The sequence below is a fragment of the Silurus meridionalis genome, chromosome 12, assembly GCF_014805685.1.
Source record: "Silurus meridionalis isolate SWU-2019-XX chromosome 12, ASM1480568v1, whole genome shotgun sequence".
NCBI lineage: Eukaryota > Metazoa > Chordata > Actinopteri > Siluriformes > Siluridae > Silurus > Silurus meridionalis.
The window spans coordinates 15,193,308-15,220,992 of NC_060895.1; the positions used below are offsets into that span (position 1 = coordinate 15,193,308).

A 27,685-nucleotide genomic window follows, 5' to 3' on the forward strand; every position below is an offset into this window, starting at 1 on the left:
AAATGTGGAATGTGAGTCTCTAATTCAGAGATCAGTTTTAAGAGGAAAATATCTTCCAAATCAGATATATTCAAAATAATGTTAGCAAACATTTAGTGGACACACATTTTTATGTTACATATATATTACCTGTGTAGTTGTGCAGCTTTCTGCTTGTATTTAACCACAAAACCTTTACACAATGAGCAGTAATTCAAAATATTGTTTCTTGTTAAATGTTTTTTTACAACTGTACTACATATATATATATATATATATATATATATATATATATATATATATATATATATATATATATATATATATATATTAATGTAAATGGTACATACATAAATGGTAGAGTCATTGACTCTTCAGGAAATAAAGATAAACAAAAGTTTTAACATATTAAACAACATCAAGCTGCCAGGACTGAGTTTAGCTGAAATTAATTTAATTTAGTTAATTCTTGGTCATGTTATTTTGTTTCAGGTACCCAAAACGTCTTGTTGTTTTGTTACTCTCACATCTGGCTTTCTTTTACTCACATTTCACATACCATTTTGAGCACACACCTCTTTCAACTCTTCCCTTGTAGTATTTGCTGAACGTTTTTCCTTCCGATTGAGTCTTTTGCTCAGCGTCCTTTGTTTTTTCCTATGCCAAAAGCTCCAGAATCTTTCACCCACAAAGAAGTATAGAAGAGGATCCAAACAACTGTTCCCAGCAGCCAGGCAATGTGTAATCACAGCTGCTTTTCTTACTAATTCAACATACTGACATGATTGATAGTCCTTGTTATTGAACTGCCTTTCAACTTCCAGAAAGACAGTGCGCACAACATGATACGGCATATAGCACACCAGGAAAAGAAGGAGAACGATAATCACCAGCGCGCAGGACTTGTTGTAATGGGGGTTTCTCCTCCCTTGACCATTTTTGAGCTGTAGCAATTTCCTGGCTGCAACTAAATAACAGATTGTAATGACTACAAAAGGTAAGATGAAGCCTAAGGACAGAGCAGCTTTGTTCAAGGTGATGATGGACGATTGAGACAGGTCCAGCTCAAGGCATTTGATCTGGCCAGATTGATCCTGAGACGTGCCAGCATACAAAAGAGGGATGGATGCTACTAACACCAACAGCCAAATGAAGCCAGACAGCAAGAAAGCTCCTTGGTTACTCTGTAAATACACATAGCTGTAGGGCTTAATAATGGCCACAAAGCGAAATACACTAAGGACCATTAAGAAGTAAATGCTGCCATACATGTTGACGTAGAACACAAAACCCATGATGCGACAAGTGATATCCCCGAAAACCCAGTTGAAATCCATGAGGAAGTAGATGGCTCGGAACGGCAGCGAACACACCAGCATCAGGTCAGAAATTAGAAGGTTTATCATAAGGAAATGGACTGCACTGAAGGATTTTCTTGTCCTACTCACACCGATGAAGAAATATAGCGAGACAAGGCTGGCAAATAATCCTAGGAAGAAGATACACAAGTAGACGGTTGGATAAACATTCCGTTTGAAGTCACTGATTGAACAGTTTTGATCGGGGTTTTGTGACCTGTTCATCATAGCTGCTGCAAAGAAAGAAAAAGAAACACGAAATATGATGAAGTTTTACTGTTAAAATAACAAAACACATTTTTCTATTAAAATCTACAGCACTGTGCACATGAACATGGAACATGACAAGCTGCTTTGTGTTATTCATTTCCAGAAATGGTAAAGGAATTAGTCTTTACATCATATTCATAATCCGAGAGAAGCTATCCACATTAAATATCTTATGAAATAAACTTTTACATGTTAATTTATTAGGTTACTGAGCCAGTTCTTGTTTTTCATGTAATGTGTCATTGCAGATTTCTTGTATAACCCAAATACGCTGCTTAAATATACACCTTATACAACAAGATCACTACGCCTTATAAACATCAATGCGAGATTTCTATTGCACAATCGTGTTATACAGAAAAATGGCAGAATTCATCTAGTGTTCATTTAATGATAAGCCATACACAGTGTCTTTATTAAGCCATGCACTTCACAAAAAAAAAAACATTTAGAAAACGTTCAGAAAATGTAATTTTATCCTTTTTTTTCCAAAGAGAATCATGTGAATTGGAACTGGACTCTGTTATATATAAATATAATACAATATAAATCCCATCTTTTTAATATAAATATGCCTCCATACACAAACCAAACTGTTGTTGTGAACCATAATGGAAACTAGATTTCCAGGGTATAACGGAAATAATGTATGCATTTGAAATCTCCAGACAAACAATAAAGGGAGATTGCTAAATCATAAAATATTCCTAAAATGTTGTTCCTGAGCACATTTTTGTATTTATGATGAATCCAGTTTGCTCTATGACACAGGTGTCTGAAAAAAGACTTAATTACAAATTTAAAAAAGCGAGGTAAACATAAGACTCAGAAATACATTGATTATTACTTCAATTAAGCAACAAATCCTGCATGATCAGGAAGAGTTTCTGAATTTTGAGGTATTTTCCAACAACATTTATTTATTGGATTAAGATTTATTTTATTTAACACTGCAAAGATTTCATTTTTGCATTAAATGACATATTAAGCCATGCTGTTTAAAAGCCAATCTTCTATTAGATGTTTAAAATAATATTTAATGTAAATAAATATACACTACACATTGCAAAATAACTCTACTTACCTACTGATTGTTGCACAAATTTAATGTTGAATATATGTAGAGGTTACCATGATTGAAAGGCTGTATAGTGTGGAGAAAGTGAACATGCTCTCAGCAGACTCCCTGATACATAGCTGTGGTCTTAGGACACACCCAGACAACAGTACTGGTCTGAGATATTTGCAAAATGTACCTGATAATTTAAAAAACCCACAATTTTTATGAAAATCACACACTGTACAAAATGCATGTACTGTTGCGGCATATAATCTGCAAAAAAAACCCTAACAATCTGACTAATTTACAGTAAACACTTTTGCATTAAATTAGAAAATTATCTGAAACTACTGTATTCACAGATATTTATATATAACACAGATAATGTTCTTTACATTTTTTGTTTTAATACCGAATACATTTTGATACTTGTATTTGCATAAAACGATGCAAAAGGTAACATGTGATACTAAGCCATGCCTCAACTCTATAAACGTTTTGAGAATTCCACAAGTTGAAGCATGCTTAAGGAGGTTTATATCCAACACTTGGAAAATGTGAACAGGCATGTCTGTAGAAGCTGATCCTGTTCCTGCCTGCTCAAAACAAGCTCACAGATGTTGACCATACATGAACAGGTTTTGGCTAACAGTGAAAGCCAAACCACTAACATACCTAGGAGGGTTCTACAAACATTATAGTTGTCTGTAACTTTATACAGTGCTGTCATACTTCAGGGGAAGTAATACATCTTTACTGATCTAAAAAACAATGCTGGAGATAAAAATTATATTTACAATGCAGGAGCATGAAATTAAACCTGAAAATAACACCTGTGTGTGTGTGTGTGTGTTGAGTACTGTTTCATTATTTGTATTTTTCTTTTTTGGTCAACATTTTTATTCTAATTTAGTTTCACTTCATTAACATATCACAGATCACAGTTCAAAAGAACTATATACGAACATATGCCAATCACAAAGATAAAAGAAATAAAAGTCAGATAGGCATAGTAGTACATTTCATCCTATCTAGCAACATCACAGCAAAATTTGTCTCCAAATAGAGTTGTCCTATGTGCCGTTAAGCCTGGCAGTGGTACCTTCCAATAAGACAATGTCTCTGAAGTATAATAGCCAAGTGAAAGTTGTGGGAGTGGATGGTTCTATCCATAACTTTGAAATAGTCTTTTTAGTGGCAGTACTTGCAGCTGATATGGTCCTTTTTTGATGAGCTGGGGAATGGAATCTTCTAACAATAGAAAAAGCAGAGGGTCTCGAGGTATATCTAAATACAAGAAATCTGAAAGAACAGAACATACAAAGTTCCAAAAAGAAACCACCACTTAGCATTCCCAAAACATGGGCATTATTTGCATTATTTGAAGATTTAGCTTCACCTGTTCTCACTGCTTTGTTAACTATGTTAACTATGTTCGAGTTATGCATAAGTTTTGTTTTACACCACAGTATTGCCGAATTCTCCATTCAGGTTGGTTAAAGGTTTTAAATTATATAGCTGCAATATAGCTGCAAATTGTATTTTATTCATTGATTTGATTTGTTCCAGTGCATTACCATTTATATTGTAACTTAACTAACACAGAGACGTACAGTGCTCTCCACTGATATTGACCTCTGGTAAATATGAACAAATAAGACTGTTAAAATGGTCTTAATTATAAATGAGCTATTTTTCCATGGTTTCAATAAAAAAAAGCATCTTCAGTTTGTCGGACACGAATGGAACTTCAAATAGTTTCTATGAACAAATGAAATCAAAATAGATCATTTTTTGGCAATAAACACCAGAGATGGTTTTAGCACACTCATATTGAACTGTATATTATGCTCACGGTTAAATATGGTGTTTTTTTAATGTCTTAGAGACAGTTTTTTGCCAAAGCACCCGGACAATTTGTTGCGATACAAAGCACCATGGACTCAAATATCAAAAATCAATAAATATGAAATAAAGACATGATTGCCTCAACTAGAAAGCTAAAAATGGGCCATGGTTGGAGTAGGGCTGTGATCGAAATCATACATCAAAATCAAAGCAGATGTGGTTTACTGACAACATGCTATAGCCATAACAGTCCCCTGAATTAAACTATAGAAAACCTGTGAGGTGAACTTAATAAAATAATCCATAATTGTCAACCATGTAATTTGAAGGATCTGGAGAGATTCTGTATGGAGAAATAGTCTCAGATGTCTTGCCATACATTCTCCAACGTCATTAGTCACGACTTATATCTTGGCAAAGGGCGGTAGCAAAAATATTAATTAAAAGGGTATCAATAATTTTTGATTAGATTAGATTAGAGTCGATATATATATATTCTTTTTCTTTTTTTTTGGTATGCTATTTGCACTTCTGGTTGGATGCATTTTATTGGCCTTGTACTTGTATTCTGCACAATGACAATAAAGTTAAATCAACTCTAATACACACATACATACTGACTGCCATTCAAAAAAATAGTCACGCATTCTAATTTGCAGTAATTTTTCAGCAAGATCTTGTACTGATGATGGGAGAGTCGGACCGCTGCGCAAAGTCTTCACCAGCACATCCCAAAGATTCCCAGGTTTGTACTCTGTGGTAGCCGATCCATGTGCGAGAATATTGTCTCATGCTCCCTGAATTTGAGCCCGATGAATCCTGGCATTATCATCTTGAAATATGCCCGAGCCATAAGGGAAGAAAAAATCTAACCAGCTAATTAAATCCAAACACCGGCAAAAGTTTCCTGAGCCTTTAAATTGTGTCTTAGTCTGGTTCAGGCTACACAATCATGGGGGAAGACTGCTGACTTGACAGTTGTCCAAAGGACAATCATTGATACCCTGCACATGGAGGGTAAGACACAAAAGGTCATTGCTAAAGAATCTGGCTGTGCACAGACTGCTGTATCCAAGCACATTGATGGAAAATTGAATGGAAGGGAAAAATGTGGTAGAAAAAGGTGAAACGAAGCCCATGCAAGAATCTGGGGAGATTCACAAAGAGTGGACTGCAGCTGGAATCAGTGCTTCAAGAGCCTCCACGCACAGACATATCCATGCGCTACAACTGACACATTCCTTGTGTCAAGCCACTCCTAAACCAGAGACAACATCAGAGGTGTCTTACCTGAGCCAAGGACAAAAAGGACTGGACTGATGCTCAGTGGGCCAAAGTCGTCTTTTCAGATGAAAGGAAAGAAAATTCTGCATTTCATTTGGAAATCAAAGTCCCAGAGTCTGGAAGAAAAGATGAGAGGCACAGAATCCAATTTGCTTGAGGTCCAGTGTAAAGTTTACATTCAGTGTCGGTTTGGGGAGTCATGTCATCTGCTGGTGTTGGTCCACTGTGACTTATCAAGTCCAAGGTCAGCACAGTCATCGACCAGGAAGTTTTAGAGCACGTCATGCTTCCCTCTGCTGACTAGCTTTATGAAGATGCTGGTTTCCTTTTTGCAGCAGGATTTGGCACCTGCCCACACTGCCAAAAGCTTGGACACACCTTCTCATTCAAAGAGTTTTTTTATTTTCATGACTATGAAAATTGTAGAGTCACACTGAAGGCATCAAGGGCTATTTGACTAAGAAGGAGAGTGATGGGGTGCTGCGCCAGATGACCTGGCCTCCACAGTCACCGGACCTGAACCCAATCCAGATGGTTTAGGGGTGAGCTGGACCGCAGAGTGAAGGCAAAAGGGCCAACAAGTGCCAAGCATCTCTCGGGGAACTCCTTCAAGACTGTTGGAAGACCATTTCAGGTGACTACCTCTTGAAGCTCATCAAGAGAATGCCAAGAGTGTGCAAAGCAATAATCAAAGCAAAAGGTGGCTACTTTGAAGAACCTAGAATATGACATTTTTCAGTTGTTTCACACTTTTTTGTTATGTATATAATTCATATATAATTCCACGTGTTAATTCATAGTTTTGATGCCTTCAGTGTGAATCTACAATTTTCATAGTCATGAAAATAAAGAAAACACTTTGAATGAGAAGGTGTGTCCAAACTTTTGGTCTGCACTGTATATATATACACATAAAATATTACAGTTTACATATTAGTATATTATTACTATATTTAGTTTATTACTTATAATGGTTTCAGATATGCTGTTGATGTAACAATGTGTACAAACAGAAAAAAAATATTCCTTTTTTTCTCAGTGTGCTTTTTATCTACTTCTTTTGGCATTCAATATATTTTATTACAATTAGATTTAAGACTAAATAATCAAGGCGATTTTTTACTCCTTTCTGGCTCGCAACTTCTGATTTCAAGCTGCTTTTCCTCCTTCACATTGAGCTTCATGGTGTATAATAAATATAAAAAATATGACTTTTAAAAATTTGTATGTGACAGCAAAGAATAAGTGAATGGCACAAATAGTTTGACGCCCACTTCTTGTGGATGCCCAACGGTCGTTTTAAGTCAAGGAACTAAAAGCAGCAACTGGCTGCCAACTAAAATGAAACGAGTCAGGCTGGCAGGTGTTTGCCATTTTCACAATCAGGTATGTGCTGATTGAAAGAAAACACATCACAATCTAAGAGAAGCAAATAAACCAATCAGTCCAAAAAAAAAAATAATAATAATAATAGTAATAATAATAATAATAATAATAATAATAATAATAAAACCCCAAATATATATAGATCAATTTAATTGAGGACAAAGGAAGAAGGTCTAACAGCTTGATCAACTTGCCTTGTGATTTGGCAGCTGATAGTGGGTCAGGCCCAGGTGTATTTTTTTTTAGCTTTGAGACTTAATTTTAGTCATAATACAAATAGTACAATTACAAGAAGTAATCCTTCTCCCTAAAACACATTATGTTTATATTGAAATATATGTGTGTGTGTTTGTGTGTTTCTGATGCAAACCGAAAATTTAGAAAACCTAAACTCCAATCAAACCCGTAAACCATTTTTGCTATCTGGTATATGGTGGGAGGAAAAACTAAAGTTTCAAAAGGTTGTAGTGAAATCACACACCACAACTGTAAGGAAAACAAACAAAAAAAAACACACCAAAAGAAGTAAAGATGGTCTACCAGGCTGACCAACTCAGGTTTGTGCTGGATTTTTTAGGTTAATGCATGTTAGTGGTTAGTGGAAGCCGAAAGAAGAGGTTAGAAAAGGTCTTAATTTTCAATAAAACATAAGTACATTTACTCAAGGATTTCTTGACCCCGCTTATACTTTTACCAAAACTATAAGAAAGAAATAATATTGATAGGAAGAGGAATGTGGCAGCATGTTGAAAGGCTGTCCCTGTACTCTGTATAATGGACTGAGGCTGAAGCTCTCAGGTCACGTGGTGCGCGCACGTGATCCTCATCTCGCGGCAGTGGCTCTGAACACAGCGTGCGGTGGCTCAGTATGGAGAAGTCCACAATCCCCGCGAATGGACCGGAAACGGGTGAAAGCAGCTAACAGAACCGGGCCAACATCCAGTAAAGACACCGGGAACTGATGCATTAGCACGAGGTAAACGCTGAATCCAATTCACAAGCCCGAACAGTTAGCGTTACTTAATAACCAGTGTTTATCTCACTCAGCTAGCATACTGCTGTTCACTCGCGTGGACACCAAATTAGCTGATTAACTTAGAGGACATCTGGACAGGGTTTAACTGTTTAACTGAACTGAATGTTTCCTGGATGAACCTGGTTTCCAGGCCTGCAGGTACATAATAACGGGTGCGGTGTAGCCAGGTAGCTGACAATGCTAACGTGAACTTCGCCGTACAACAGGCTACATGGGGCTGTATGACAACAACAACAACAACAACAACAACAATTGTTGGTAGTTTGGGTTCTTCTTTTCAGCAAGTTTATTCCTATTGTAATATCGGGTGTTGATTGTGTAGTGATCCACACTGAGATGGCAGTGATCTGGGCTTTAAATCACACAAGCATCCGATTTTTCCTCTTCATACACAGTTGGTAGCTTCTCTTTACTGCACATCACACTGTAATACACTATCACAACACACACTACAGCACATCACAATACACACTACAGCACATCACAATACACACTACAGCACATCACAATACACAGCACAACACACACTACAGCACATCACAATGCACACACTACAGCACATTAAAACACACATCCCCACACACTACATCACATCACAACACACACTACAGCACATTAATACACACGTCCCCACACACTACAGCACAGCACATCACAACACACACTACAGCACATTACAATACACACTACAGCATATTAAAAACACATCCCCACACACTACAGCACATCACAATACACACTACATCACAAAACACACTACAGCACAACACAATACACACTACAGCACATTAAAACACACATCCCCACACACTACATCACATCACAACACACACTACAGCACATCACAATACACACAACACACACTAGAACCCATACCATCACACTATAATACACTACATCCCTCACTAAAATACACTACAGCACAACACCACACTACACCCCACACTACAAAACACTACAGCACAACACCACACACTACACCCCAATCACTACAACACCAAACACAACACACACTGCAGCACATCACAATACACACTACAGCACATCACAATACACACTACAGCACATCACAATACACAGCACAACACACACTGCAGCACATCACAACATACTACAATGTCACTAAAACACCACACACTACAAGACCACGCCCTATGACACATCACCACATTACTACACACTAGAACTCAACACATCACACCACAACACAAATAATAATAAAAGCCAGAATCTTCTGATTCAACTCCAGGACCAGTCTATCACAAGGACTAAAAAAGTACACAGTGTAGCGCAGTGGACTTCCAGGATGTCCACCAGAGAACACTGGGCACCAGTGACAACTAAATGTCTATTGTCCACATGGTGCATTGACTGGAGGCAGCCTTTTTCAGAGCTCCATGTTCCTGAATTTGACAGAACACACTAGATTAAAGTTGCCATGATGGATACACCTACTTGTTTTCAGTTCAAGTTCATCACTGTAACTAAATCATGAAACGCCCTGGATTAGATTCTTGGACCTTTTTTTTGCAGGATCTCTCAGACGTTGTGCTTTAGGTTTTTACTGACAGAAGGCTGCACTGTTTTCCCTCTCTTTGAAATCAGCAGTTGTTTTGTGTTTAGTAAGACAGTGGATAAAGAAAAGGTACCCATCTGTTTATCCTGTTTGTCTGCAGAGTAGCATGCTCGACGTGGGAAAGTGGCCTGTGTTTGCACTTCTGCCTCCAGAGGAACTGCGTCTCATCCGCCAGGCGTGTGTGTTTGGCACCGCTGCTAATGAGGCCATCTACGTTACAGTCAATGATGAGGTAGGCTTCCCGACCTTGGTCCTTCAGTAATCTGCTGTCCTGCATGTTTTGTATGCTCACGAAACACCTGATTCAACTAATCACCTGATTTAAGAAGCTTGTCTGGGTCGAAGCAGGTGTACATGTGTAGGGAAAGCAATACAATATGCAGGACAGGGGATCCTCCAGAAATAGGATAATAGGACATGTGGCAACCTTATTATATGCATGATGTAATTTTTAATATATCTACCAAGTGGGTTATTGGTCCAGTGAATCATATGTTTTGTATAGTAGCTTTGGCAGTACAAATGTTAATTTGTCATGCAAATAAAGCAGTTTTTGAACTGAATTCAATTGAACCATTGAATCAATCATTGAAGCTTCTTAATCTCACACTCATTCTTTTCGCTCTCTCTTTTTAACCCCACCCCATCCCTCTGGGTTGTCTTCAGAGTGGACAGATGGAGTTAAATATAGGCCTGTAATACTAACACAAGCCTTGTTTGTATCCTGGAGAGCATGTTAATCTGTGTGTTTGTTAAACTATATCCACTTTGGCTTAACACGTTTCCTCTCGTTGGGATACACTGTAAATGAACACGTACAGATTTGTTTATCTTGCAGTGAAACACGGGCACAAGAATTGCATTCCTCGTGAGTGTAATGTGTGTGCTTCTTTCCCTAAGGCTTCTTATGTAACTGCAATTAATTATTCTTGATTAAATTAAAAACATATTCCATTCATTCAGGTCTTGTACTTCAGACCAGCAGAGATTGTATATTGCTGCGATTATTACTTTTGTAATACTTTGTTCTTTTTTACTTTCATTAAGAGGCACTTTTATTTCAATATAAATTGCCCATAATCTCAGAGCTTTCTTCAGATTTTGTGCATGCCTATGCTTTCTTGCTTGGGGTTAATTTCACAGTACACCATTACTGACTCGTGGGGACCTTCAGCACAGCAGCTCTGTCTTTAGAAAGATAAAAGCATGAAAGTATGTACACTGGTACCATTTAAACCCCAGTATCTGTTTGTGTACCTGGCTGTTATGTACTAACCTGTAATCAGCAAATCTAAGAGTCTAAATGCTGCTTTATAGGGTCATGAAACTTCCAGTTGTCATTCAGCAGCAGATGTTTTGTTGTGTAGGCATAGTTTTGTTTGGTTTTTCACATCAGGGAATATAAACTCTAGTCTACATTAATGGCGCAGCAAACCTTTGATGTCAATAAACCAAACGCAGCACTTGTTTTAGATTTACATGAGCCTGTGCCTTATTTCTAATAATTGATTTCAATTTTGGCATCTAATTGTACCTTTTTAACTGCTTGTGTTACCAGATGTTTGCTTTGGGAACAAACTGCAGTGGATGCCTGGGTCTGGGAGATGTCCAAAGCACCATCGAGCCCAGACGGATAGACTCCTTGTGCGGGAAGAAGATTATTTCTCTGAGCTACGGCACAGGGCCGCATGTTGTCATTGCCACTGCAGGTCTGTGATATGTCAAACTAACTGTGAACTTTTTTTTTTGTTTGTTTTGTCTAAATAACGTTAAAATGGTAATGTGGTAAATATGATTATAATGTGGTACAAAATATATAAGGAGATTTTTCATTTTGAAGGCAACCTTTTTCCATTTATATTTAAATTTCCATAGATGAACGTTTCTTGTCATGATTTGTTCATATGGTGCTTTAACATGCTTAATGGCCAAAGGATTGTGGAAATCTGACCACCACGTTCCAAAGCCATTAGCTATTAATATTGAAGTCTTCATTGAGCTGGCTTTGTGCACAAGGGATTTGTTTTGATTGACCAGGTTCGAGCCTTTTAGTTCTAGTTAAGGGAAAATGTAATACTCCAACATTACATTAAAATTGGATTCAACTTTGTGATTGTGTAACATACATGTACAGAGCCAAGGAAATGCAATTAGCATTTAACTAGAAATGCCTACGTGGCCTATTTACAATAAATAGCAATATATTTAATGAGGGTTCGGGTCCATATGTACAGGGGTGAGAGGATATATATATAATATATATAGTATATAATATATAATATATAATATATATAGTAATATACAGTATAACTGCAAAGATTGTGCAGAGGATACAACATCTCAAGAAGATAACATGCTCATATAGCATGATGTACATATGAGTGTATGAAACAGTATATACAGAATAGATATGGCTGGAATGTACAGTAGTGCAATGATAAACAGTAATGGCCACAGGGAAAAAAAAAGCTCTTATTCAGTCTGTGTGGGCTTTAAGGCATCTGTACCCTCTGCCCAACGGAAGAAGTGTGAATAGTCCTTGATTGTGGTGAGATGTATCTTGATGATTTCCCCCTCACCCTTTGCAGACAGGGTTGCTTGTAAACAGACAACAATCTTTGTAAACGTACTACAGTGGAACCCGGTTATCTCGCCCTCGGTTATCTCGACAACCCTATTAAGTCGACGTTTTTGAAGTGGAACCGCCAAATTCTCGCTTTTTCTAAGCATTTTTTATAGGTTATGTCGACTTTTTTTATGTCGCCGAACCCTAATATCTCGAACACAAGGGGGGAAAAAATTTGCCATTTAACGTCGGTTATCCCGGTGCAGCCGCAGAAGAACTCGCGGAAGTGGCGGAAAAATCAAGTCTTACAGCTGCTACAGGTGTTGTATTGTATAGTGGTGTTAGGCGTGGTGCGGAGGCGGAAGCCGGAGTAACGGCAAACAGAAACTTTATTTAACAAAGGCAGAGCCAACACAAAATACCCGCGTAGATCGGGATAATCCGGCAAATGGCAGTCCAATAATATCAACGGTGCGTTATCGAGGAAGCGCGGCGCAGGGGAAGCGACGGGAAGCGTCGAAAGTCCGGTGGGCTGAGGACGGAAAACGCAGCCGTGGAGTGAGCGAGGAGTCCGGGAGGAGACGGTATGTAGCGGGTGCAGCATACACACGACCACGCATGAACACGCATAATAACGGACCCCGAGAGTGGGTGAGTGAGCGGTTAGTATGGGGAGCCGGGAGTGAGTGAGTAACGCGCTTCAGCTGTGCATGATTTGCGCTGCGAGCTTGTTAGCGCGTGGAGGCAATGACAGCCTCTGAAGGAGGCGTGGCAGGTGGATTCCTGACAACTGGTGAATCTCTGCTGTTAGTTAGTGCACATATGCCTTTTGTTGTTATGCGATGAACGGGAGGCGAAAGCCGCGCTTGGCGGCGCGGAACATGTGATGACCATCCAAAAGCATAGAATGAACACCGGCAGGATCGGGGGGGGGATCTGCGGTGCGCTTTGGAAAGAAAAGAGCAGCCATTGAGAGAGTGCCGGTGGGAAGGCACGTACCGGGATACGCATGCGCGATAATAACGACCGCCGTGAACCAACATATACCAACAATAACGGACAGTGAGAGTGTGGAAGTTTAAATAGGAGCTGGTGATGATGATAAACGAGCACCATATGTGCGTGATTGAAGCCGGGAGCTTCAGAGAAAGCGGCCGAAAAGGCACCTGCCACGCCGAAGGGGGCTGAAGGGGGCGTGGCAGGTGGATTCCTGACAGATAAACATGTACGGTATGTATTTTTATAGCATGCCTTCATCAAACAAATCGCAGCAACGCTGTTGTGTAAAAACCCCTTCAAAAACATGTGCATGCACATTTATTAACGCACATCATGCACATAAAGAAATTTCAAGCACGTTAATATATTGCCGCCATTTTGATTTTCGTTTATCTCGATCATCGGTTACCTCGATGCTTTTTGGCGACCCCCTAGGACATCGACATAACCGGGTTCCACTGTACAATGTGTGCTTCCAGCTTTCTGGCAAATCATTTGGGGCCTACATATAGGTTTCATTGTTGGGTATCCACATACATTTGGCCATAAAGTGCAGCTAGGAAAGGCTCAGCTGGGTAGTATTACACATTTACTTCCTTTATCATGATCTAGTAAAACTCCATGACACGGCTTTACCAGTAGTGTAGATATCTGTACTTGTTACATATACTGTATATTGCAAATGTCTGCTCAGCTTCTTTTTTTTTTTTTTTTTTTTTTTAAACACCATTTTGTATAAAAGTATACTAATAAATAAATAAAACATCTTTGCAATTTCTAAAATAGAAAAACTACTGTGCAGTTTTATTGATCTGCAGTCTGATCCCTCTATGCAGAAGGAGAGGTTTATGCCTGGGGACATAATGGCTACAGCCAGTTGGGCAATGGCACCACCAACCATGGTCTGATTCCTGCTCTAGTATCCACCAACCTTATTAATAAGAGGGTGACCGAGGTGGCCTGTGGCTCCCATCACACAATCGCTCTTACCACCGAAGGAGAGGTACAGTTTATTCAATGTAAAACTTATTTATGAGGAGCTAGTTTCATTGTGGATATTGGATTTTCTGTGTTTTAATATGTCCTATTGTTGTGGCCTAGTCTAGGTCTGTTGTTATGCTAGCTTTTCTTTTCTTTTTTTTTATGCTTAGGTGTATGCCTGGGGGTACAACAACTCTGGTCAGGTGGGTTCGGGCTCTACAGCCAACCAGCCCACTCCACGCAGAGTCAGCAGCTGCCTGCAGAACAAGGTTGTAGTGAACATTGCCTGTGGCCAGCTGTGCTCCATGGCCGTTCTAGACAACGGAGAGGTGAAGCAGCCCATGTTTCATGTTAAATTAGTCGAGGGGCGTTCAAGTCAAAAAGGGACTTTTTAATTTTACAGGTATAAAAATAGATGCTAGCGTGGTGGTACTATGCGCAGTAGTCAGTGGCTAGTTTGTCCTTTTACTGATAGGTGGCGCATATGTCATGCGCCAGTCCGGAGACAGTTAATCAAAACGGCAGACAGCAGTGTTAGTGCGTGCATGGAACCATGTGTGGTGGTGAAGTTTCTTTTGAATGAAAGAGTAAAACCCATGGATATCTACAGAAGACTTCAAGCACAGTACGGTAATGAGACGTTCAGTCGCAGTAAGACATTTGAATGGTGTACACTTTTCAAAGATGGCCGTTCGACTGTCAATGACCTGATGATGAAGTGAAGCAGTGTGTCCCAGGGCGGTTCAGGCGCACTGACATCTCTTTCTGTGATAAATCTTTAAGGCAGTGGAGGAAGTCTACAGATTCTGCAGGGATAAAATGATGATAATGAAAAATAAATGCATTTTCCACTCTTTTAAATCTGTTTTTATTTTATAAACTATAAAAATCAGTTTGACTTGAAAACCCCTCCTTATATAATTCAGAGGATTTATGTTGAATAAACAGTATAATTCTCCCTTCCTGTAATTTATAGCTATTATGTGCTCTGACTATGCTTTGTGCTTACAGATCTATGGCTGGGGCTATAACTGTAATGGGCAGCTTGGTCTGGGTAATAATGGCAACCAACAAACACCATGTCGTATCGCTGCTCTGCAGGGAATCAACGTTGTCCAGGTGAGGAAATAAAAGTAAAAGTCTACAAAATTAATCAGGTACTGTGACTTATGTTAGCTTTGCTTAACTGATTAAGCTCTCAAAACCATACCTACATGTTTTTCCATCTTCAGAATGTGTCATTAAAAATAGCAATAAAAAATCTCCTGTGTGGAAAAGCATCATCCAGAAATCAAAGATCAAATCCTGAGGAGATAACGGATATCTGTAGTCTGGATGTCTGTGGTAAAATGTAGAGAGTAAATTTGGCAATTCTGTCTGGAAGAGAGGAGTGGCATTCTCTTTTTCCTCTGTCTATCAGATGCAGCCAGTTATGTTTGTTTGTGAGCTCTTGCATGCGCATGAGTCGGCTCGGCGCGATAATCGGGTAGATAAGTGCGTATTGTGGAGTAAAAGCGAGTCTTTCAGGTTGTTATATGGTATAGGAGACCTAACAGGCAGGTGGGAATCGACCATGACCTAATTAGAAAATCATTAAAAAACAAAACTTTAATTTCAAAACAAACTACAGGATAATAGGAGAGTGTAATTTTATTTCTTCTCTTTGTTTGCTGAACAAATAAAAGGTTACTCACTACATGTACAGGTAGAAAAATATTAAAGAAAATTATTAAAGCAACACTAAATGGTATTATTAAGTCAAGAGAAATACTCAATGACTTTACAGCAACTCGGGAACATTATATATTTTTCCCTGATTCAATAATACCTCACCTTTTTAATATCGTTCCTACTACAGTTACTACAGTCTGTGTTTGTTTTTTGCTCGGTTGGTCAGGATTTGTATACATCTGTCATATGACTGTTTGGATTCTTTAAATGATGCCGCAAGAAGTTGGTCAGGAGTATGAGTGTGTACCCAAAGCAAATAATAATAAAAGCGTGAAAGAGTGTGACATATTATCTGACTTGATCTTACTAAATGCAGAAAACTTAGTGTTATAGCTTTTTGTTTTCTTTTCAGTTTTTTTGGAAAACTGGTGAACGATTGCTAATAAGTCAGCTTGTTTCTGGGTTTGCACATGCAACCCATTTGTGTGTTTACCTAGAGAAGCCAATTGAGTTTTCAAACTCAGCACATTGGGCAAAGTGAGTGATCGGACCTCTTTGCTTATGTGATTCGTATTATGTGGTGATGGATTCGGTGACATTTTTACAGGGTGTAAATCACAGATGCAAATATATAGAGAAAATAGAGCTATGGCTCAAGAGGGGGCAACATTGAACATCACAGTTATGTACCTGATCCAATAGCAAACCTCTGAACTAGATATTGTCTCTTAGCTTTAGTCAGCTTGTGGCAGCCACTGTAACTGTCCTCATGAACATATCTTACTAAATGATCTAATCACGTTAGATTAGCTAGATACATTACAAGCTCTGGCTCAAGTAAAAAGTGTTGTCTCTTTGTAATCCCACACCAGGTGCATACTGTGAGATTACAAAAAGACACTTTTTTAGGCCCATTTACAAAAAAAAAAAAAAAAACGTGACTTTGTCTCTCTAGTGCGCAATAGAGCTCTATAATAAAGCCAGCCTGCCACTATTGCTACTGTACTAATAAGTATGTCACTATATCATAGATTTTAGTAGAAGTTTAGTGTGCACTGACTCCTTTATAAACACAGCCTTAATTTCTGTCTAAATATATGCACACAGCTGAGATTCATGTGCAGCACATGCCATATTATAAAGTTTTGCTTGTAGGAGCAATTAATTTTTTTCTCGGAGGACAAAATGACCAAACCTTATATCCTGTAGATTTAATAGATTTCAAAACGCACTAAATTGTTTTAGGTCTGTAACTCCCTAACATTTATCAGTATAATCTCTGTCCAGCTCAATTGCAATGAAAAGATTTGTTCACATTTCACTTTAGTGGAAAGGTAAACTTTCACTGGCTTATCTTTCCAGGTGGCCTGTGGATATGCACACACTCTGGCGTTAACAGACGAGGGGTTTGTTTATGCCTGGGGTGCCAATGCATACGGCCAGCTGGGCACTGGAAACAAGAGCAACCAGGCCTTGCCCACACTCATCAACATGGATAAGGAAAGGTGAGCACATAAATGCACAATTTTCACAGCATTTCCACCTCGATGATCCTGCGCTGATTTAAAGTTCAGCATGTGCATTGCTGTTATCTTGTGTGTGCCGGATAAGGCACTGACTGACATTGTAGTCCATGTCTATTTTCACATCAGATTTTTTAATAGTGTGTGTATGTATTTGCAGGCGAATATGCATCCAATTCTCTAGGTAGTGATGTCATGGGTTTACAGGAGTTAATTCTAGAAAAAGTCGAGACACAACAAACGGGTTATTTTGATTTTGTTTTTATATCACTTTCAGAAACATTGTCATTACCAGTAACTTGGAAAGTTTTATCTTATAAAGAAAACAGAGTGAAAACAGCTGTTACCTGTATATAGCAGAAACATGATCGTAAACAGTGATTCATTTTAAACATGTCTGAGCGCAAAGAAAATTAATGTGTAATTACTAACATGTTTTAAAGATTAGTAGTGGTTTGACAAACAAAAGTCACGTCCCTTGTAGATTTACCCTGAAGCTGTTATAAAACCAACGCCTTTCACTTACAAAATTGAGCATCTTTCTACTTTTAACCTTCCATTCCTGTGTTTTGTCATCTCTCCTTCAGGATGGTGGAAGTGGCTGCGTGTCACACCAGTCACACGTCAGCCGCAAAGACGCAGAGCGGCCAGGTGCTGATGTGGGGTCAGTGTCGAGGTCAGGCTGTTCCCTTCCCACACAGCACACATTTCTCCAGCACAGATGATGTGTTTGCCTGTTTCGCTACTCCTGCCGTAACCTGGCGTCTTCTAACTGTGGGTAAGAAAAGACTCAGTAAGGTTCAAATGCTGATGAAATATTTATTTACTGTACATTAGGGGTTTAACGTTACATGTATTCGTACCGAACCATTTTGTTACAGGGCTTTTGGTTCAGTGCACATACGTACCACATGCAATCCTTCAATCATTTGAATTATTATTAAACTTGAAAACATACACAATAATGCCATGGGTACAATCCTGGAAATTTATATCGGAAATACGATTTGGTAATGTAGTTTTGCATATGCATAAAATCACTGCTACTTCCAGCCATCGGCAACGCTAGCGTTATGAATTCTTTATCGTTCGCTTCGACAATTTCTCTTAAAAGGAGAAAATCCTGACAATTCGCCATATCGAGGGAGTGAATGGTTGAACGATGGAAGGAATAAACACACTTGTTAGTGTACTAAAATAATTATAACTGTTAAGTAGAACATATATATACAGTGGAACCCGGTTATGTCGATGTCCTAGGGGGTCGCCAAAAAGCATCGAGGTAACCTATGATCGAGATAAACGAAAATCAAAATGGCGGCAGTATATTAACGTGCTTGAAATTTTCTTTATGTACATGATGTGCGTTAATAAATGAGAATGTGCATGCACGTGTTTTTGAAGGGGTTTTTTTACACAACAGCGTTGCTGTGATTTGTTTGATGAAGTCATGCTATAAAAATACATACAGTACATGTTTATCTGTCATGAATCCACCTGCCACGCCCCCTTCGGCCCCCTTCAGCGTGTCAGGTGTTTTCTCGGCCGCTTTCTCTGAAGCTCCCGGCTTCAATCCTGCACATATGGTGCTCGTTTATCATCATCATCACCAGCTCCTATTTAAACTTCCACACTCTCACTGTCCGTTATTGTTGGTATATGTTGGTTCACGGCGGTCGTTGTTATCGCTCATGCGTATCCCGGTACGTGCCTTCCCACCGGCACTCTCTCAACGGCTGCTCTTTTCTTCCCAAAGCCGCGCCGCGCCCCTACTAACACTACGAACACTAGCACTAACTAACAGCAGAGATTTACCAGTATACAATACAACACCTGTAGCATCTGTAAGACTTGATTTTTCCGCCACTTCCGCGAGTTCTTCTGCGGCTGCACCGAGATAACCGAAGTTAAATGGCAAATTTTTCCCCCCTTGTGCTCGAGATATTAGGGTTCGGCGACAGAAAAACATAAACCGACAAAACCGACATAACCGATAAAAAATGCTTAGAAAAAGCGAGAATTTGGCGGTTCCACTTCAAAAACGTCGACTTAATAGGGTTGTCGAGATAACCGAGGGCGAGATAACCGGGTTCCTCTGTGTGTGTGTGTGTGTGTGTGTGTGTGTGTGTGTGTGTATATATATATATATATATATATATATATATATATATATATATATATATATATATATATATATATATATATATATATATATATATATATATATATATAAAATGTAAAACACACACCGTATTTTTGCGCTCGCTGACTGACCAAATGCCCGCTTATCGACCTTTTTTTTACCCCGACCCACGTGGAGCGAGGAAAAGGATCTTCCCAGTCTCGCCTCAGCCTTCGTGGAGAAAGTATCTATCGTAAATTAAACTTCGGTTTGTAAACAATAAAGTGTTATTTAGCAGTCAGTATTACAATTTAGTGCGTGTATATTGCGTGTACATTCGCTCTTCAACCTTTTCGCATTTCGACCGGTTTTAAGAAACGGATTAAGGTCGATAAGCGGGGTACCACTGTATTTAACCAAGCAGGCATTTTATTATTAATTGTTTAAAAAATTTACATAAATGAACATCAACAGTTTACCACCCAATCTCCTGCTGTACATAACTCTAGTCTTCACTAATATCAGTTCATTGTATGATTTATTTTCTTGTCTGGAAATGCATGTGATATTTAATGAATGTTTTATTTATTTTTTGTTAGACGGAGATGACTACCTAACTGTGGCTCAGTCCCTTAAAAAAGAGTTTGACAGCCCAGAAATTTCAGACCTCAAATTTCTAGTTGATGGGAAATGTATTCATGTTCACAAAGCTCTGCTCAAAATCAGGTAAAGAACTGTCCTTTAAAAAAAAAATAATAATAAAATATATATATTTTTTTATTACTTATTAGAACCATATTTTTGCAGGCTATAGAGTACATATATATGCGCCAAACTGCTTACATATGTATAAAAAAAACTGGGGGGGGGGGGCCAAGCAGTGAGCCTTGACAAGGTCTAAAATGCTGCAAAATTCTTTCCAGAATGGTTTGAGGAACATGACTGAGTTTAAGGTGTTGACTTGGCCTCCGAATTCCTCAGATCTCAATCTTATCAAGCATCTGTGAGATGCACTACAAACAAGTACGATCCATAACGGCCCACTTTATAATTTACAGGGATTTAAAAAACTGCCCGCTTTGACTCTGTGACAGATACCGCAACACACCTTCACCAGTATTGTGGGGTCATTTTCTCAGTCCCAACAGCGCTAGGCAGGTATTTTTATTCCAGGTATATTTATATTCTTCTAGCTGATCGGTGTATATGTAATTTTACCTAATGTTAAAATAAGTTGAGGGGGGATTTCCCTTACTTTTTACTTCCTGAAGGCAATGCAAATGAGATAAACCAAAAAAAATGTCACTAATCCATACAGAAACCTGCTCCAGCTTGCTCAAGAAAGTAAACCTTAAACGTCCCAAAAAAAAAGAAAAGAAAAAGCACACCAACATGGAACTTTCTGCAGAAATCCGTTAGACCCATACATCTGTAGGTTTTTTTTGGGGTTTTTTTGTTTTTTAGAATAACAATAGAATGCTTTCATATTTGATACATGTGTTGCTTTTCTGTGTTAAAAGATGTGAGCATTTTCGTGCGCTGTTAAATGAGAATGACGAGGAAGCCATCGAAATCCATCAGTTCTCCTACATGGTGTACAGAGCTTTCCTGGAGTACCTCTACACGGACGCTATTAACTTACCACCAGAGGATGCCATTGGTAAACTCATACATTTGCATTGCTTTTATTTATTATTATTTTTAAATCCTGACACTAGGATGATATAAATACCACTATGTATTGTTATATGTTGACTCTGATGCTACCACTCAAATAAATTAATTTGTTGTTGTTTTTTTCCTTGTATAGTTTTTACTTTTAATTACATTTTCATTTTTAATTATTACTTTTTTTTTATATAGACCTTAGAAAAAGCACCAAACAAGTGCTTGGTATTGCACCAACACATTTCATGGGTATCGCATACGCCACAAGTCTTATGATCTTGCATATCAGTGTGTGTTATTTAATATTGGATGTTAATGAGGGCTAAATCTTGTAAGAATTAATGTATTGACGCTTGGCTCTCTGATGTGCAGGTCTTCTAGATCTTGCTACCTACTACAGAGAGACTCGTCTAAAAAGGCTTTGCCAGGAAACCATTAAAAGAGGTATTTCGGAGGAAAATGCCATCACACTGCTATCTGCTGCAGTCAAGTACGAGGCACGGGTAAGCAAACACACCCACACACACAATTCCTACTCAGTCACACAGTAGACAAAACACTTCACATCCCATATATACCATTTTGATGTTTGCAAGGTCAAGGCTTTAAAGCAGAGTTTTTATGAACATGCTGTAAAATACATCTATTTTGCACAGAAGGGCTACATTTTAAGGCAGTCAGTCTGTAGTACTAATAATTCCTTAACTATCGGATAGTAGTAAAAAAACATTACATATAAGAGTTCCAAAAAAAGGAATGGCACACACTCACTTATAGATAGTATACTACATCATAATAAAGCTATGTGCTTTACCTGCTTCAGTGTCCTCAATCATCAGACAAATGCTGCATAAATGACAAGAGTGCCTCCTTGCGGGGAATTTTTTGGCTTGTGAAACATGAATGTACTGAAGTCCTAAGAGGCCATGCATTGTATTTTTTTTTTTCCTCTCATGATCACAACATTAAATAAAAGTGACATTTCTCGTGATCATTAATAAATTTTTCTGTGTATTTGGCATGAGAGGTGTGTTGTAGAGGCATAGATAATAACCACACCCGTATGCGGGCGCGTGTCACGTCAAGTCTTTTTGACAAGAAAACAATTACGTCGGGATCACAAGAAAATTAAGATTCGATCATGACAAAACAGCTCGTTATATCAAGATCATGAGAAAACAATAAAGAAAAAAATATAATGCATGGTCTCTTAGGACTTCTGTATGAATGAGCGTGATCATGGGTTACAGAGCCAAGTGAGTCAGTCAAGTGCTTCTTCTGTTTGTGACTAAGGCACTTCCCTTCAATAACATTGTGTAATCCCACATATTTATAATTTAGCACTAGCACACATGCACTTTTTGTCCGAAAAGAGTCCCCAAAGGACACGGAAATTCTATTAGGATTGATTTTTTTTAATTTTTTTTTGCTTGTGTTTAATATTTATAAAACCTTTGTTACGAAATGATACATTATTTCTAAAACTTAAAAAAAAAAAAGCACATTTACTGATGTGTTCATGTGAGTGGGTGTTGGCTGAGTACTTCATAGGTAATTTACAAAAGAATCTGTCATTGTCTTGGTGTGTATATGTGTATATATATATATATGTGTGTGTGTGTGTGTGTGTGTGTGTGTGTGTGTGTGTGTGTGTGTGTGTGTGTGTGTGTGTATGTATGTATGTATATATATATATATATATATATATATATATATATATATATATATATATATATATATATATATATATATATATATAATATAAATACAGCCATATTTATTATTTTAGTTTTCTTTTAGTAGTATGCTCTAAAACTGCAATAAGTTTGGTTGCCAGTTTTTACTTACAAGGGAAGTCTTACTCTCTAGCTGTGTATTTGTTACAGTGTTTGAGTTATGGCTCAAAGAGCAAAAAGTCTCAGAATAATTTATAATGGCCTTTTTTAGTGCACTGATGTCTATTAGTTGACATTTATTTTGACATGTGGAGCGTAACGTCATACGGGCATATTACAAGATTGTAAGATTGTACACTGACAGGATAAAATCCTACAACCTACAATTTAAGATCCAGCTCAAGGACATTGTCAAACTGCTTTTTTTCTCTTTGAGGACTTGGAAGAGTTCTGCTTCAAGTTCTGCGTCAACCACCTGACTGCCGTGACTCAAACCCATGCCTTTGCCGACATGGACCACGACCTGTTAAAGAACTTTATTAGCAAAGCAAGTCGCTATGGGGCTTTCAAAAACTGAGCCGGAGAAGGAACAGAGCAGAGACAGAGAGCTGATGAAGAAGCGGGGATCAGCGTTGCCAGAAGCAGGCAGAGTTCCATGATATGTTAAAGCGCATGGCAGAACGTCCTTGTTTTGGATAAACCACTCCACAGGCTGCTGATCACTTGGCACTGATGCTTTGAAGCTGCAGAAATAAAATGCATTTACAGTTTTGTAGGCTCCTGAGTAGAGAAACCACTATACAGTACTATGCAAAAGTCTTGGGCACATAAAAACTAAACATTTAGAAATGTTGCAATTAAACATTTCTACGTATAAAATGATTATAAAGTTTGGTGTCAATTCTGTATTAGATAGAAAAGTGATCATTCCGTATGCAGATGATGATGCTTTTTTATTTGTGACTCACTGGAAAGCAAAACCTTCCTGCAAATTTTTTCTTTTTGTTTTCTTTGCTGTTTCTCTGTTTTTAAAAAAAGAATTGAACAATGATTTCACGTCAGAGTTCAGTAGACTTCTCTATTCATTTTCCAGAGTGTGGCGTAGAACTGTAACTCGACAGTGATTCACTTCGGATCTGGAATCAGCGGTTAATTCTAAAACCACTCTGCCATTGACTGTTTTCACTAGAGAAAGTTTGTATTCTGGTGCAGAAGGCACATTGTCTCTACATGTTACTAATGAACACCATTTGAGGATTGCAAGTCATAATTCCCCCCTAGTGCAATTACATTTCTATCCGGCATGGAATGATACAGAGCCGTAGAAGTAAAACAGGTCTATATTGGGTGTAAACTAAACTGAATTATTATTTGCACTACCATCCTTTGCCTCTAAATCTGCAGATTGGATGGAAACTCTTTCATGCAACTTGAACAGTCTGCTGTTGTCTGTTCCGTCTGTTCTATTACACCAGGCTTACATTATAGTTTCATCTGGAAAGTGGCTTATTATGAAATATGTTCTTTTCTTTAACATTGTACCCACAGTAAAATTTTTTGAATAAAACAGAAAACAAAGAACTTTGAGAACTTTTGTATTAAAAAGGATGCCTGAGACTTTTCCACAGTACTATAAAATGCCCACTGGTACATTTATTTTTACAATTTTTTTTTACTTTCTGTAAAATCCCTTTACCACAGATATTATAAGGGAAGACCGTCCCACTAGTACAGATTAATAGTCAATCCGTTAATGGATTGCTAAGAGGATGCTTTCTGTAGGACCAAAGGAAAAAAAGAGAAATAAATGACACATTGGCAGTGCACATTGGATTCACTGAAAATCCTTTGTGCATTTTGAAAGGACTTTCATTTCCCTCAATCATTATGAACTATGATTTTAATACATTTATAACTATAGATAACTAGAGGAACCACTTAACCAGCAGCAACAAAAGCACTTATATATGTGTTTACCTTTCAATCGTAACGTTATACCCAATGCTAAAATATATAAAAAATATGCTTACATACTTTACAGTGTGATATGCTTGAGTTCCTCTTTTAAAGACCTCTTTTTAGGCATGGTCACATGGCTTGTATTTACTATTCTGCTACTCTGTATAAAGTTGTATTTGTATAGTTTGTGCAACATGGTTAGATTAGAGAGTTTTATTTTTCTTTACACCTGAAAGGTCATTATTTGTTTTGTGTATTGTCCAAATGTCAGTTTATGTTTAATATGCACTGTTATCTCTGGGTCTTGAACATTTTTCCCAAGGCATGCATGTAAAAAAAAAAAAAAAAACTAGACTATGTTCCTAAAGGTGGTGTTTACACAACAAAGTAAATAGGGCATTATGCCCTCTTTTGGTCATTTATCTTTTTTTTTGCTTTATATCTGTTATATTAAATACTCTGTTACACAAAGAAAAGAGTCAAACTAGACTGACAAGTGTATATTTAACTCTCTGAACGATCAAGTTTGCCATAAAAATATAGTTCATTTGTTATAGCACTATTTCAAAAAAGAAATGATTGAACTCTTGTTACAGCATTTGTACATGCTTTATTAAAAAATCTTGACTAATTGAACTAAAATGTTTAATAGTGGACTTATCAATAGTCTCTTATATTGCAATATCTGTTCATTGTGTTTGCTCTCACGTCATGTTTACAGTGAAGGGTTTCATACCGGAAAACTTATCAGACACTATAAGGTGATTTAGCTTTTTTTTTTTTCTCTCCGTTACACAACTGTGCGTTATATACGCAGTGGGGTTGTTATTTACCAAGTGATGGTGTGCTGACTAACTTTTTTGTGTTTTGATTGTAAGTTGTAATACAAACCTGCAGCTGATGGCACCTTCCCTTCACTTCTCAATTAGATTTAAGTTATGATTTGAAGAATGAAAATAGCCTGGCTTATAGCTATTGAAATAAAAAGTTCTTAAAATATCCAATTCATTATGTGTTGATATTTTACAGCCTTTTTATTTGTCCTACATTTTGATATTTCATCTCAACACTGGAAAGTCATTTGTTTTTGGATAAATGTATTTAATTTGTCCGATTTCACTTTGTAAAGTGTTGCAAGTGGGACTTGCACTTCATTCGGTTGTGATTACGATGATGTGTGTTTTTAAGAGGTTTTGGTTATGTGGGGGTCATCATGCGCAAAACGATTTAAGAATGCTACATGGCTTAAGAATGCTCAGATCACACCAATAGATGGCAGTATCACATTAAAACATGTGAAGTGATGATCAACATTTGAAACGGTCAGTATACTGATCAGATTGGGTCTTAATATCTGATGCTGGAAATTCCATTTCACTTTTTGTGAGCTCTATATCTTTGGGGAGATTTGAGTTTTTATGGCATTTGCTCATCCCACAGTCAAAGTCATCTTTATTTTTATCACGCCAACTTAACAGTATATCAAAACAGGATATCCTTCACCTTTGGTGCTACCCACAGTCATTTTTTTCCCAACACATTCTCAGACAGTCATTTTATTTATAGCTTGTAGAAAGAGGGTGGAAATGTATAGTCTATATTTACAAGTAACACATCACTTTGTATGCAGAAGTTATTTAGTAGCGAAGAAAACCGCAGGTTGTTGGTGCACTACGAATTTGGTTAAATACAGAAGGTTGTAATATGCTTTAAAGTTTTCTTTTTTTTGTTTAAAAGTATAAACGCTCTTACAATCACTAGTCCTTTTAGCATGTCATTTTTGTTTATCATTCTATGTGGTGCATAGACTTCCAGAAAACTTTAAATGTTACATGCAATACATTTAATCCATTTAAGCCCACAAAGTGTGTTCCAGCCTCCAGCCTTTACTTTCCTGATAGAAAATGGAAGTATAATTCGACTTACCATCAGTCACATGATATTAAATGGATCCCATCAGGCTTATTACATGTACGCAAACCTATTTAAAATTCATTGTGTAAGCCTATCCAGTCCTTCTTCCCCCTCTATAAAGTGTAGCAAATTACTCATCAGAAAATTCATCAATAAAAGTTATACATTGGGAACGAAGCTCAGCATTCGGGTACAATCCCAGATTGTAGTCATTTTCAGTGTATTTTTTTGAGTAACTGTAGTTCTGTTTGGTTATCTAGTGAAGGAGCCGTATCACTGTCTTTAATTTCAGTGAAGACAATAGCAACCGTAATGCGAAAGTCACAATGTCTGTTACCAGGAGATTTTAAGTAAATATACTTGGTTGTTTTGACTACAAGGAAAACACCCTCTCTAATGCTTTAAGTGACATCATTTAGCTTTTTTCACAGCCACGACTACAAGCAATTGAAAGCACTGAAAAATTGAGAGGTTTACTTAGTGACAATGTAAAAAAAAAAAAGAAAATATTTAAAAAAAAATTGTAGCAAAGCACTTTTACAAAAATGATGAAACTGAGCTAAGTTCCTGTTTCATTTTGGATTCAGTTTGCTTTAGAAAACTATTGAACACTTCTGGTACACAGATTTGATCAGTTGGTGAGTACTTTTGCTGTATTTAATGCGAGTGCTCTGGTAATGCTGAAATAAATACTCCCATTAAAAGAAATGTCTGTACTTGTTCTTTTTGTTTTACATTATACAAATGAATTCATGTCCGTCATCAGCTACAACTGTTCATACAAACTGAGCGTAATTCTGTGTAGCTAT

The 27,685-nt window shown here is 37.7% G+C and overlaps 2 protein-coding genes across 4 annotated transcripts; one reads left to right on the forward strand and one right to left on the reverse strand.

Annotated features, from left to right (window-relative positions):
* Window positions 1-322: 322 nt before the first annotated feature.
* cysltr2b (cysteinyl leukotriene receptor 2b) lies at window positions 323-2,866 on the reverse strand. 2 transcript variants are annotated; one of them, XM_046863200.1, is made up of 2 exons: window positions 2,692-2,866; window positions 323-1,567 (listed from the first exon to the last, which is right to left on the reverse strand). In XM_046863200.1, the coding sequence occupies exon 2, from the start codon at window positions 1,563-1,565 to the stop codon at window positions 531-533; it is 1,035 nt and encodes a 344-aa protein (XP_046719156.1). In that variant the 5' UTR covers window positions 1,566-1,567; window positions 2,692-2,866; the 3' UTR covers window positions 323-530. The 2 variants fall into 2 exon arrangements, with proteins under 2 accessions (XP_046719156.1, XP_046719155.1); XM_046863199.1 differs by having other exon boundaries at window positions 323-1,570; window positions 2,692-2,862.
* A 5,135-nt stretch (window positions 2,867-8,001) lies between these two features.
* Window positions 8,002-25,961, forward strand: rcbtb2 (regulator of chromosome condensation (RCC1) and BTB (POZ) domain containing protein 2). 2 transcript variants are annotated; one of them, XM_046863038.1, is made up of 12 exons: window positions 8,002-8,161; window positions 9,903-10,029; window positions 11,356-11,506; window positions 14,199-14,365; window positions 14,514-14,672; window positions 15,355-15,462; window positions 17,377-17,519; window positions 18,125-18,315; window positions 20,259-20,385; window positions 21,180-21,319; window positions 21,700-21,830; window positions 23,440-25,961. In XM_046863038.1, exons 2-12 carry the CDS (start codon window positions 9,904-9,906, stop codon window positions 23,578-23,580), a joined length of 1,584 nt encoding a protein of 527 aa, XP_046718994.1. In that variant the 5' UTR covers window positions 8,002-8,161; window position 9,903; the 3' UTR covers window positions 23,581-25,961. The 2 variants fall into 2 exon arrangements, with proteins under 2 accessions (XP_046718994.1, XP_046718993.1); XM_046863037.1 differs by having other exon boundaries at window positions 8,003-8,161; window positions 9,898-10,029.
* Window positions 25,962-27,685: the final 1,724 nt, after the last annotated feature.

Coding starts and splice junctions, on each gene's coding strand:
- cysltr2b (XM_046863200.1), bottom strand. CDS start 1,565: ATGATGAACAGGTCACAAAACCCCGATCAAAACTGTTCAATCAGTGAC.
- rcbtb2 (XM_046863038.1), top strand. CDS start 9,904: ATGCTCGACGTGGGAAAGTGGCCTGTGTTTGCACTTCTGCCTCCAGAG. Junction 18,316..20,258: donor CTGGCGTCTTCTAACTGTGG/GTAAGAAAAGAC, acceptor ATTTTTTGTTAG/ACGGAGATGACTACCTAACT. Junction 21,320..21,699: donor ACCACCAGAGGATGCCATTG/GTAAACTCATAC, acceptor TCTGATGTGCAG/GTCTTCTAGATCTTGCTACC.